This window comes from Protomyctophum parallelum (assembly GCF_964188405.1).
Source record: "Protomyctophum parallelum genome assembly, chromosome: 15".
Taxonomy (NCBI): Eukaryota; Metazoa; Chordata; class Actinopteri; order Myctophiformes; family Myctophidae; genus Protomyctophum; species Protomyctophum parallelum.
This window is the reverse complement of record NC_139710.1, coordinates 43,291,367-43,305,392: the sequence shown is the minus strand read 5'-3', so window position 1 is coordinate 43,305,392 and position 14,026 is coordinate 43,291,367. Positions and strand designations below refer to the sequence as shown.

At 44.3% G+C, this 14,026-nt stretch overlaps 1 protein-coding gene across 1 annotated transcript in view; it reads right to left on the bottom strand.

The window, feature by feature from the left end:
* Positions 1-644: 644 nt before the first annotated feature.
* LOC310871874 (multivesicular body subunit 12B-like) overlaps positions 645-14,026 on the bottom strand; it is a gene marked incomplete at both ends in the record, with an annotated part of 39,632 nt that continues 26,250 nt past the window's right edge. Inside the window, 2 exons of the mRNA XM_083783511.1 lie at positions 645-782; positions 1,557-1,612. Coding sequence (XP_083639637.1) covers positions 645-782; positions 1,557-1,612 — 194 coding nt within the window. The remainder of the gene's footprint in view (positions 783-1,556; positions 1,613-14,026) is intronic.

Here is a 14,026-nt window from a genome sequence, read left to right as displayed (position 1 = left end):
GTGCTAATGAGAGAGAGGGGGGTGTTGCTGTCTTTAACACACACACACACACACACACACACACACACACACACACACACACACACACACACACACACACACACACACACACACACACACACACACACACACACACACACACACACACACACACACACACACACACACACACACACACACACACACACACACACACACACACACTTTCCCTTGCTCTCACATGCTGCCTCATTTCTATACAGTAGGTACTTTTCTTTCGTATGAAAGTCTACAGGCTGCGGTGTTTAATCAGAAATCGGATTTGGCGGGGCATTTGTAATGCTCTTGTTTTCTGTGTACATTCTCTGTCTGTGCGATCTCTTGTCTTTCAATGTCACACTGGAGTAGGGAAGAGGGGAATGGGATAGGCTACCGGAACTCTGGACTTTTTTAAACAGGAAAACGGTAAAGTTCCCCGAAAAACCAAAGCACTGTGAGAGACATTCAATTGAGCCGTTTCAGAGAACAATTGGGGAATAAAAGTCAAGTGTTTTGGAACAGGACACAACGCTTTTAACAGAGAACGGCAGCCTAGACGGGGCCATGCTTTTATTCAATCGGGGCTTAGTGGAGCCAACAGGGCCCTCGCCGTCTCAGACACTTAATTACAATCCCAAGACCGTTTGCTTTGCATTCTGGGCCAGCGGCGTCAGTGGCAGCCGAGCGTTGCAGCCCCTACTCACTTCCTCCTCGATCTCTGCCAGGGATTTGATCGTAATGCCCATTAAATTGACTCGCTGCATCTGAAATCAAAAGCAAGGAGGAGAAGAAGAAGAAGAAGAAGAAGAAGGAAAAAAAACAAGGAACATGGCGGTTAGGCTCATGGCTAAGTAAGCATGCTTAAAATCTTTAATCCTCTCTCTCGCTCTGTGTCAATACAAACGGGGCTATAGTGACAACCGCCGCCAGCCAGCCAAATGGACTGCATTGAGCCAGCTCTGCCTGACTGCACGCATTCATCACTCACTCTACACTGGTGGAGAGGAGAGGAGAGGAGAGGAGAGGAGAGGAGAGGAGAGGAGAGGAGAGGAGAGGAGAGGAGAGGAGAGGAGAGGAGAGGAGAGGAGAGGAGAGGATAAGGCAGCAGGTGAGAGGAGAGATGAAGAGAGGAGGGTAGTGGTGTAGAGTGAGCTGGAGGAGCTGATTGAAGTTCATGACCCGGAGAGAGTAATACAGGCTACATACTGTGAGAATAACGTAGACTAGCCATCACTGAAGAGCACTGAGCTCTTCAGTGTGAGTAATGTAGCCCATCACGACTGACTCAAAGCAGCACAATAAAACAAAGGTGAATATTATGACCACTGTAAGCTGGAACTGAACTTAAGTCCCAGTCCTGAAAATAGAATAATTAACCACTTGTTCCAACCAGGCGACCCTATTCCGGGGCATGTCATCATAATTGAAAATGTCATTGTCAATCATTTTCAAATAAAAAATGCAGATCTAAAAAGCTTACAACTTGGAATACATTGTGAGCTTGTAGACCAACTATTTTTGAAATGAGTTACACTCACCTCACTGGGGGTTCTGCAAAATTTCTCAGAGATGCCAAAGGGCACATTATCCATGGCTGCAAAGAGATAAGAAAAACAGGGTGTGAGTAGAAAAATGCACGGGGAGTATATTTTGACATTTTTTGTTGTTGTTGTTCTCTTAATAGAAAAACAATAAATCTCCCTCTATTTCATTTGGAGTATTTCAACAAGACTAAATGTTGGAGTATAAAATAGCAGAGCTATCAGTATCCTCTGCCGACCCAGACCCCCTCCCCTCCCCTCCCCCTTCTCTTCCCTCTCTCTGGAAAGATGAAAGGCTTTTTATTCTCTGCCGTATTTGAGCACCTCCACTCCCTTCTCCACCCAGCTCTTCCACAGCCCATCTTCCAGTTTAATTACTCTTGATTATTCCTGATTCTGTCTTGTCTGAGAGATGTTCACCTCCAAAACAAAGACGCGCTCACCCTTCCGCAGAAAAAGCAGAAAGACGAAAAAATAAAGAAAGAAAATCACCGGATATCAAATTTGCATGAAAATAAGCCACAATGTTCAGCGGGGATGAAAAAAGAAGGGAAAAAAGTGGATTGAAATGGGGACTTGCCAAGAGCGTGGTGGTATAATTAGCATTTGACCAAACAAACGAGCTTCAACAGAGCTATAATTAAGCAGGCCTGTAATTAAGTGTATGCCCTTTATCATAATGATCGTGGTTAAAATGGTGTGATGGCTGCCAGTTGATTATTAATGGTGTGACCCGGTGCTGCATGCGCCCTGCACTGGAATCAAGGTGTCACGACTGTCAGGCTAGAGAGCAGGCCTTTGTTTATAAAATACATTAGAGGCCAAATTAACACAGGATGACAAGGGACACAAAGCCTCTTGTTTCCAGGCTGAGGAGGGGAAACTACAGCTGCTCAAATTCATTATGGAAGTCCAAATTTAGGAAGCACAAAACTCTTGTCGTTGTCGCTGCAGTTGGCTCCGACAGGAGCCCCCCGGATAGCGAGAGGCCAAGCTTCCACAACTGGTGTTCTTTTACCTCCAGTCCATCAGGCTGCTGGCACAGGAAAGGGAACTCATAAATGTAAGCCAAAGCTGTGCATGAGTCATGGTTTTGGAACTGACACTCTCTTAGTCTTTCCACCTCACAGCGGTATTTAAAACTATGAACTTTTTACATATCCTTCATTTTGACACTTATGTGACTTGCTTTCCTTTCTAGGCTATTACCCAGATCCATAGCTCTGCACTTTCCACCCGAATGCACTACAATGTGATCTTTGTAATCAAAGCATGACCCTCACGACCACGTCTAGAGGAAAACCTATTCCGTTTCCTGGCTCCCTGAACTACCATCTCCTACAGTAAATCTGCTGCATTAGAGAATTGCAAGGACTGAGAGACTAGCGTCCAGGACCCATTTACACTCACCCAGAGGCCATTCAATGCCCTGGCTTTGACATGGAACTCCGTGCAACCACCATTTAGCAACAGCTCTGGGTGTGGGGCTACCTGGAGTAGCAGGCAAGGGTGATTGGGTGGATATGATGGCTTGTTTAAGCCCATAAAAACAAGTGAATAAACATGTGCTACTGTGTCGCTGGGAGCACACAACACCAGGCAAAGAGGGCGGTGGTTGGTGGTGGTGGTGGTGGTGGTGGTGGTGGGGGGAGGTACATTTGAATCAATACCCAGCAATGGGAAGCATGAGATTGTCGCCATTGATGGATCTGCGTGGAACAGACAGATGAATGTATAGAGCCGAAGGCCAGAGAGCTTCTTTATTGTTCAAGGATTACATTTAAAATCAGATCTCACTTTGTATTCAACCACCATCTATACTCGAGATAGCCTATCGTACACCCAGACAAATGGAGAGGTGCAGGAGACGACTGCACTCGGTAAGAAATGGATACCATGCAGGGGACAAATCTGGAGGTGCAAAGGGCAAAAATAATGTAAATCCAATCTTCTAGCTGGGAGTCCCAGTATGAAACATGCTCTTAGCTGCTCAAATGGCCAGGATACAGCCCATTAAGTCATGAGTGCACCGGAGTATTGGGAATTGGATACGTATTTCGTATTTGGATTATCTAAATGTAGCAACTATTGCAACACCTGCCTGGAATTTTGGTTCCACAGAGGAGTGGATGATGATGATGATGATGACGAGTCCGACGGTGGTGTTGATGAGCACAGAGGTGGTGTTAAGTAAGGAGGACCCTGTGGCTTGAGTGATGGTAGTGTAAAGAACGGAGTCAGCACGGGCCCCGTGTGGATCATTGCCTTATTAATGGCTCCGTCAGGTGCGATGAGCAATGGCTGCATTGTCATCTCCAGCCCCCGGGCCCAGATGAATGGCTGTTTCAGGGCGGGAAGGGCTCCCTCGTACGCCGGGCTGAGCACTAATCCCTCACTCTTCCATTGTTGGATGCACTGTCAACCCAGGACGCCAGTGGTCCCACTCGCCACCGCATACGCTGCATCTCTGGGGCTCTAACGCACACATGGGCGCACACACATACCCAGGTACAACCCCACCCCTCCTAACCCTCTACGACACACACACACACACACAGACAAACGGAGACACACAAACACAGTAACACACCCCTCCACAGACACGCACACATGCGTACCGCACATACGCAAGCACGCGCACCTATGCAAGCCCTTGATCGCACACGCACACACATCAGGGATACAGGCAGAAACACGCACAGACAGACACACACACTCACGCGTGTGTGCGCATTGGTACCGAGACATTGACTGATGGAAAAATGTGCGTGGGTGATCGAGCATACCCCATATTACCTGAACCACGACTCAACGAGTAACACCTTTAGAATGTTGATGAACTTTTATTTTACACTTCACTAATTCAGCAGAATTGCATTGATCTCTGTCCACTATGATTACTCAGGTGAATCCGTCAGATGCTTGAATCAAGTGAGAAAGGCCAAACAACATCTATACCTCATAGATGTGTGGAAACCAGGGGGGTGCAGGCACGCACGCACACACACACACACACACACACACACACACACACACACACACACACACACACACACACACACACACACACACACACACCACTAAACACTAATAAAGTATTCAATAGAAGAAGAGCTTTAGGAAGATTGTGGAATGCATTTCTTCTGCGTATTCCACCCTTTCCTGTGTAGCCAGCCTTGACATCACATACACGCAATACATTCTCTGTCGGTGTGACTCTCAATTTGAGATGGAATCTTAATGCAGACCCTGGAAATGCTATTCCAGTTGCAGGGCCCTATCTCTCCCTCTCCCTCTCTCTCTCTGTCACCTCCACTGTATAATGGTGAGTAGATCAACAGAGAAGCTGGTAGAGGACCCCCCCTATGCCCACTCACAGCCCTTAGCCCAGCTCTGACATGAGAAATAGTGCCCAGGCCCTGACAGCATCTCGGAGACATATTGTAGTTTATTTTGTCGCCCGGGCATGCCATCTGTGCCATTCCAATAGAGGGTGTGTGTTCAGGCAGTTGCAGGAGGAGAGGCCGGCGAGCTCCGGGTCCCTCAGTAGCTCCGCAGCCCCGGCAGGTCATTAGTCAAATTGCCTAATGAGAGAGAATACAAATGGCCCCCTACCCTGACAGGAGGAATTTTGGAGGTGTCAGAGCTCCTGACCCGTGCTATGAGAACAGATGATAGCAAGTTGCTATTTTCAGATTATTTTAATGACTATGGCTCTGTGAAACCCATTCTTTTTCTTTTTATCTTTTCTCAAACCCTCTCCTCAAAACCCTCCAGACAGAGCAGGGAAGTTTGAAAGGAAACGGGGAAAATAAAGATTCTGAAAGATACTGATAATCTCCCATGGAAAAAAAGAGTAACTTTTTAATTATTAAAATGTTTACTGGGGATTCAATTAACATAGAACATGGATACTGAAATGATGTTGAGGAATACATTCAGATTATCTATTTTTATTTTATTTTCTCCCTGATGTGTGAAAGCCGTTTCAACAGTCTCTCCTGTGCATGAATGTGGTTTTCCCCTCTCTTGACAGCTAGTCAGGCTGTATGCAGTTATTTTTTTCACACAAAAATATCTGCATCAACCCCCCCACCCCACTGAAAACCCATGACCCAAAACAACATCAAACGACCGCAAAACTATTTGTGTATTAAAAATATCAGCTTTTTTAAAAATGTCCCTTTAATACACGGGGAGTTGTATCATCATTAGTATGGATGGATTACACTGGATCAATGTGTAGGTTGGCGTCGGGGCAGCTATGGAGCCATGCAACACAGGTTTACAGAGGCTATGGAGCCATGCAACACAGGTTTACAGAGGCTATGGAGTCCATGCAACTCAGGTTTACAGAGGCTATGGAGCCTTTCAACACAGGTTTACAGAGGCTATGGAGCCATGCAACACAGGTTTACAGAGGCTATGGAGTCCATGCAACTCAGGTTTACAGAGGTTATGGAGCCTTTCAACACAGGTTTACAGAGGCTATGGAGTCCATGCAACTCAGGTTTACAGAGGCTATGGAGTCCATGCAACTCAGATTTACAGAGGCTATGGAGTCCATGCAACACAGGTTTACAGAGGCTATGGAGCCATGCAAAGCAGGTTTACAGAGGCTATGGAGTCCATGCAACTCAGGTTTACAGAGGCTATGGAGCCTTTCAACACAGGTTTACAGAGGCTATGGAGCCATGCAAAGCAGGTTTACAGAGGCTATGGAGCCTTTCAACACAGGTTTACAGAGGCTATGGAGCCTTTCAACACAGGTTTACAGAGGCTATGGAGCCATGCAACACAGGTTTACAGAGGATATGGAGCCATGCAACACAGGTTTACAGAGGCTATGGAGCCATGCAACACAGGTTTACAGTGAGGGGCAGCTATGGAGCCATGCAACACAGGTTTACAGTGAGGGGCAGCTATGGAGCCATGCAACACAGGTTTACAGAGGCTATGGAGCCATGCAACACAGGTTTACAGAGGCTATGGAGCCATGCAACACAGGTTTACAGAGGCTATGGAGCCATGCAACACAGGTTTACAGAGGCTATGGAGCCATGCAACACAGGTTTACAGAGAATAACTGAAGGGTGGGGGGCTTGCAGAGGACTACATAGCAAGGGAGTGGAGTTCTATGAAAGCTTACTATTATTTTCATGATCTGGCAAATTTAAACAGTATCAGTAATTTTTTTCTATTAATATACATGGAATTTTACATATGGGATGTCCATTATTCTTAGTGTGAAGACTGCATAGTGCATAAGGCATCACCAACCAGCCACACACACACACACACACACACACACACACACACACACACACACACAATTGTGATGTGAGCTCTTAGATCAGTGGCTAAAATCATATTAAAGCAGATTAAACCCCCCGCCCATTTCCATTTGTGTTACTTTTATACAGTACTGTGTTATCAAGACTGATGTAAAGTAAAATGTAAACTTTTTTTTTTTGCTAGTATCATCATAAGGCTACAAAATGGCATGCTTATGTAGAACGACCCAGTTATGTTTCCATCTGTGACAAGCAGTCCTTGAAATCTGGTTGTGGGTAGGGAGCCAGAAGGCAGTCCCAGTCGGGCACTGGTCCATCAGTCTTCCAGAAAGTAGACAGAGCCAGCAGCACCTATGGTGAGCTGGCCACAAACACTTCAGCTGAACACAGAATGCTTTGAGGAGGTGTACTGTACGTGCGTGTGAGAACTTCTCCAATATGCACAATATGGGCACCGACACTCAAGACAGAAATAGAAATGACATGGAGCCTACAGGCTGAGTATGTAAATACAGCAGCTAGAAGCAATACCATAAGACACAGCAGAGTGATTACGGCTTCATAATAATAAATCCTCTACTTTGTACAACGCGTTCATTTTTCAAATGAACTTGTGTTGCCGTGTATTTATTCTGGAGAATCACTGGGAGACATTAAAATGGACAATCACCCTTTAATCAGCACCACAGTCGTCTTAAGACATTGCCATGGCATCGGCATCCATTCCCAGCTGTGGCTCCTGGTAAATGTGCAGCAGAATGTGTGTGTGTGTGCGTGTGCGTGTGCACACAGGCGCCCGCTGCACATGCGTGTGTTTGTATAAATGGTGTATGCCTCTCTGGACAAGTGTAAAAGCTGGCAGAGGGCTGACAGAAAATTGCATGTGCCGGATGGGACACAGCAGAAGGCACAATTACACAAATCCCCTCTTAATTAGCGGTTCTGTGGGCAAACTAACCCGTAATGATGCAGGGGATGTGGAGAACCCCAGAAATCCTAACAAGAACGCTCAGCAACACTGGAGATGGGTCGTATGGCTCTGTGCTCCCCTGAAGTAGTGACTGACATGTGATCTGTTTGCATCAGAGCAGCTGGACTGTAGGAGATGGGTCCCACGCTGCTCCTCCACCTCCAGACCCTGAGCCCTCTCGGAGCAACTTGCCCTCTGGACAGTGGGCAAAGCAGCGGGCCCTGCGTGGTTGTGGGTGGCATTATTAAGTTCTCCTCGCTCACAGTACCAGGCAATGTAAAGTGGCACCTCACACGGTGAGTAATGAACTGTGCCAGAGCGGAAGCAGGAGGGATGACAGCCAAAGAGGCCTCCTTGGCAGCCACTAACCTGGGCATCCACCAATTTATCATCCCGCTGAACCAATCCACCAATGCTGCGCTGCCATTTGTCATTAATTATGCTAATAAGGACACCATTACTCTCCTGGTGAAACAGGCGACTGATATTAGTATAATGCATTCATAGTTTGATGCATATTCATTTTGTTACGCCGGAATATACTGTATGTGGATTTGTTTACAAAGCGATTATTCCTTTGCACATACATTAATTGCGGTCCACATGCCAGACAATGAATACCAGTTTTTAATTAGTATACCAGAAATATGCCATGGTGATTTATTTCACACAGACTAACTGACACTAGTCCAGTCATAAAAGAACAATTTCCTAATCATGCGATTTTCTTTCACTTTGCGGACTACAGCACAGAAATGGTTGCCGTCTTTGTAAATTGGTTGATCCGTTTGAACCTTTCCACAGAGAAGACTTCATGGCTCTCTGCAAACCAGGTCTGAGCACAACTATTTAATGTAGCTTCTGGGAGCCCCAGATGCCCTTTTCCAAAACGACTTCATTCCCAGAATCTCATTGTGCTTTCTAAATCACAGCACCACAGTATGTATTAGAAGATCATTAATAACAAACTTAACAAGTCAGCAGAGCCATTAAAAGATCTTTAGGGCATATTTGACCATAAATCTCCTTAAACTATATTTAATGACTAGATTTTTGTGAAATATTTTTTATCAAGTTCTAATTAGATGTGCGATAACAAACCCTGCTGTACATGGGGCAAATGAGGAAGCAGTGACAGGCCCATCCATTGAGGCCGTCCATATCTGGACACTGAAACTAATGGAGCACTGCTTCTATCTCAGGGATGGATAGAACGCAATGAGGGATGAGGCTCCAGAGTCCAGTCTGGCCTGCGAATGCAAAGCCATTCAAAGTCGCTTTATATTTGACTGTAATAGGGGTCCAAAAAATGCCTTAGGGCCTCATCGCCCTAGTCGAAAAATATGATATGAAATCCAACAGCAAAATTATATAAAACTGCTTCCTAAATATGGCATAATCGCATCAGGATCGTATTTTGGAATTAAACCTTTGGGTCCCTATGGAGGAAAGCCATTGGAGAATTATAAGATAATAACATTTGTAATGTACAATTGTGAGAAATTGCAAGTGTGACGCGAGCCGCGAGGATTCCGCTGGGAAATGTATTCTGTCTTGAATTCTTCATGCATTCGTTGATGAATTCTGTATTCGTATTCTTCGATGAATCCTGTCTTGCCATTTATATTACATATATGTCACTCCTGTCTGATTGGACATTATATTGTCCCATCAGAAAAGGGACAGAAAATGGACTTTACAGAAAAGGTTAAAAAAAAGGATAACATTACAAAAACATGTTTACTTTAGCTGGCATAAAATCGCTCGGTCCTAGTACAATAGTGTGTTGCATACAGAAACCACACGAATCATATAAGATTTTCTCTACATCTTCTGTTTTTTCTACTACATTGTGTATCTTCTACAGAATCTACACAAATCAGGAAATTGATGACATTTGCCATCCGTTGGTAACAGAAATTATGTTATGAGCTGTAGACATTTTTTGGGACCTAGTGTGACTGTATACCGCTTCTGCGTTTGTGTGCACATGTCCGCACATGCGTGTATGTAAAACACTACTGCTCACTGCTGTATACTTCACTTTATGCTGACCACAGGAATACACAATCAAATTGCAAGTTTTAAGGGCGTTCCTTTCATGTCCTGATGCAAGCGTTGGCTTCACTTCAAACATCAGAATCAGTTTCATACAAATCTCACTCTATCCGAAGTAAAAGCCCCAGCAGTAAATCCACCCTTACCTCCCCCATAACACTCCCATAAATGATTCATTCAGCTCAATTTAGCTGATGCAAAACAGAATGTTGGTGAGTTGTGGATGGAAGAACCCAAGCTGCAAGTGAGTGCAAGACCAACCCCACTGGTTAGCAATTTCATCAACCCTCAGGAGAGAGAGAGAGAGAGAGAGAGAGAGAGAGAGGGGGGGGGGGGGCGGAGGGGAGAGAGGGGGGGGGAGAGAGAGAGAGAGAGAGAGAGAGGGGGGGGGGGGGGGGAGAGATAGAGAGAGAGAGAGAGAGAGAGAGAGAGAGAGAGAGAGAGAGAGAGGGGGGGGAGGGAGGGAGGGGAGAGAGAGAGAGAGAGAGAGAGAGAGAGAGAGAGAGAGAGGGAGGGGAGAGAGAGAGAGAGAGAGAGAGAGAGAGAGAGAGAGAGAGAGAGAGAGAGAGAGAGAGAGAGAGAGAGAGAGAGAGAGAGAGAGAGAGAGAGGGAGGGAGGGAGAGAGAGAGCAAAACAAAGGATAACAAGGATAAAGTGTGAGAAAGAGAACGACATATACTAATAATAACTTTTGTGTCACCATCCAGAGGTTATGTTTTTAATCTCTCAGCCTAAAGAATTGTGTTATTCTAAAATATAGCCCCAGTGGTGCAGAAGGGGTTCAGATCCATCATGGCTAGAGATAAGCGCCGGCTGATCGCCTCGCTCCACGCAGCCTAGCCCAGAACTACACAGGGAGATACAGTAAGATGGAACTTTTGTTTGAAACCTGATGAGAAACCTCTTAATGAAAGTGCTGGGCCAAAAATAATCTTTTTTCTCCGTGTTAGTCAATCAAAAATTGGTGTGGTTGGGGTGGCGCGGGTGTGGGGAGAAAAAAGAAGAGAAAGAAAGTAATTTTGCATAATCAGTGAGCACCATCTGGAACAATTAACCAAATTCCACAGAACTCAGAGGATCAGTCATATTGGCTTATTAAAGATCCAGAATTATACAAGTAATAAATCCTTGGAAAAATGAAGCGTACGCCTGCCTGTCACGACTATTTTAACTTCAAATACAGTGGAATACTTGATAAGGCTGAAAAGAGGAGATTAATATATGCAAATTATATCGAGCATTTAAAAGCCCCCCCAACAACTGTCTCATATATTTTTTTCCCCCTGTCTCTTATTACGGGGCTTTATGTTTTATTCATACATCAACTCACCTGTCATTTCATAAGCTATAATATTATGAGGGTATTATTAAACAGCATAGAGTGGCGCTTTAATTGGAAAGCTCCATTGCATTTTCCAATTATTTGCGGCAAATTAAAAGCAGATGCAAATAGTTTAATAAGAATTCTAATATCGTTTCCTGAAAATCTAAAATCATTGTCACCCTGCCACGATATTTTGCAAACGCGAGTTAATTTCGAGTCTCCTCAGGATTTTTCCGCGTTTTATTTTTTTCCCCCTCCTCCTATCTCCTCCTCTCCAAAGGATGAACTGTCTCGCGTCTGTTAATTGAAGTCCTTTTAATGGATAGTGAAATAATTGCTCTCCATATTACGTTAGATCAGGGCCAATGTCAGGATTTATTTTTGATTAATGCGATAGATATGTAAATGTATTACTTTTTATTAGGTTTACCTTTTTATCAGGTGGATGACTGCTGAACGCTATACAGTAAGTTGTACCCTGGGTAATAATGTAGTATGACTGCAGCGCAACAGAATGCCAGGGCTTTGTCACATGCTGTACCTTATATTTGTGACATTTTGAAGAAAACATTGGAGGTAGATTTCAGTTGGATATTTCGGTACGTTATTTGTTTTCATGCAAGTAATGTCTTTCTGGCATAGTTAATGAATCCAAGTCTGTTTTTAATTGCATGTAAAAAAAGAAACGCCTATGGGAAATTCACCTAATTGGCACATAAACTTGGCATCGATCAAAAAAATAAAAGAAAAAAAACGGAGGGGGGTGTTGTGAAAACTTCATAACTTTTCAAATGAGCTTGAACTGTCAAGTGAAAGCGGGCTGCAAAATAAACGTGAATTAGTTTTTAATATCGTGGTAATAAATGTCAACACACTTGCACATCACATGTGTACATAATGTGAGTGCAGATGACAGATCTCACCAAGACAGGTAGCTTCTCCTCCCCACAACTCTGCTCTTTTTTTGTGTGCGTGCGTGTTGGGGTTTTTGTTTTGTTGGGAAGTGACGGAGGGTTTAATCAAGAAAGCAGGCAATTCATCAATCCTAAAGAAGGCGCCTGTACAACCCTGACAGAGCGCACATGGTTTTAGAGCAACTAGAACCTGGCCAGCTGTCAACACACACACACACACACGCATACGCATACACACACACACACACACACACACACACACACACACACACACACACACACACACACACACACACACACACACACACACACACACACACACACACACACACACACACACACACACACACACACACACACACACACACACACACACACACACACACACACACACACACACACACACACACACACACACACACACACACACACACACACACACAGAAGCTGTCTGCTACGACCTCGCACTTGGTCTGCGGGCCATCACATTGTTAATGAAGGGATGTTACATCCTCTCTCATTTACACAGGGCTCTGAGGTTCATGAGTGACTACAGTGTCTGAAGAGTTAGAGCTGGGCGCCTTTTTTTCTTTTCATTCTGTTTTCTTTTTTTTTTTTTTTTTTCAGAACTCTATATCCTCTATCCTAAAAAGTGACGCAGGGAGAGATAAAGGCTCGGAGGTAATGGGGACTCTGGTGATAAATGATGACTCCTGGCAGAGCGCTGTATCTGCATGTTCCTCACTGTCACTCAAATGGCGTCCCACTGGAGGCAGCATACACCAAATATGCCACAAACCATTGGGCTGTGTGTTAATGTCTGCTCCTTCAGGGTGTCCTTTACACCATCATTTGCACCATGATTACCATGGCGAGATAATGATGTATTAATCAACTTCCAATCAATTCTTTTAATACTGCTACCGTACCTTAACATAGCCCAGGGAGAAGCATTATAGCAAATTAAACTACATTAACCCTGGCATCACTATTTTTGGGCATGTAATTATAAGCAAAGAAGTAGAAGAAGAATAAAAAAATAAATCATTATTTTCAAACATTTACGATTTCCATATTTTTGGTTAATTGAAAACAGCTGGTCTACAAGGACAGGTCATTATTATTTACCAATACATTAAATATATTAAAAAAATAGATATGTAGATAGATGGAAGTGTATCATATTATAGATACATATCATAAAAATGGAAACAAAGCTGAATTGTTCCATTCCGTTCATTGCAGATACACAGCAGTGTGGACTAGAATAGAACAGAGATACCTTCTTGGGCTGTCTAAGCAATGGCTATGCCTCTGTCTAGCAGGAGGAAGCACCACCGCATGGGGTCTCTCTCCAGCTGGATAAAGCCTGCCAGGCTGCTCACACACACTCGCACTCGCACTCCCAATGTTGAGACAGAGAGAGAGAGAGATTTTGAAACATTTTGAAAAAAACAAAAAAAGATTTTCTCTTATGGGGGTCTCTGGCAGAGGATCTTAATTTCAGATGGAGATCCGCGGCCAAATACATAACAATTTGGGCATCCATGTGCTGAAAATGTTTGAGAACCGCTGCTCAGTACACAAGTCTGTCTCTCTCACTGCATGGACCAGACCATGACGCTAAGCTTTGCTTTAGCTTGAATTACTCTTGACTCGTGCCCACTGTAAACAAGAGTCTACTCAATTTGAATTTGTTGTACAAAAAAAAATAAAAAATAAAAAAGACAAGGGATATATAGTACAGTATGCGTACGGTACAGCTGTAAAAGCATGGCACATGATGAATCATCTTTGACAGCTGTTAAACGTTCTCCTGAGTGTAATGTCGAGCTCCTCTGGGGAGCTGCGCTCACTCGTTCAGATAAGCACAGCTCTGTACCCATCAGTGATGAAAGATAGACATG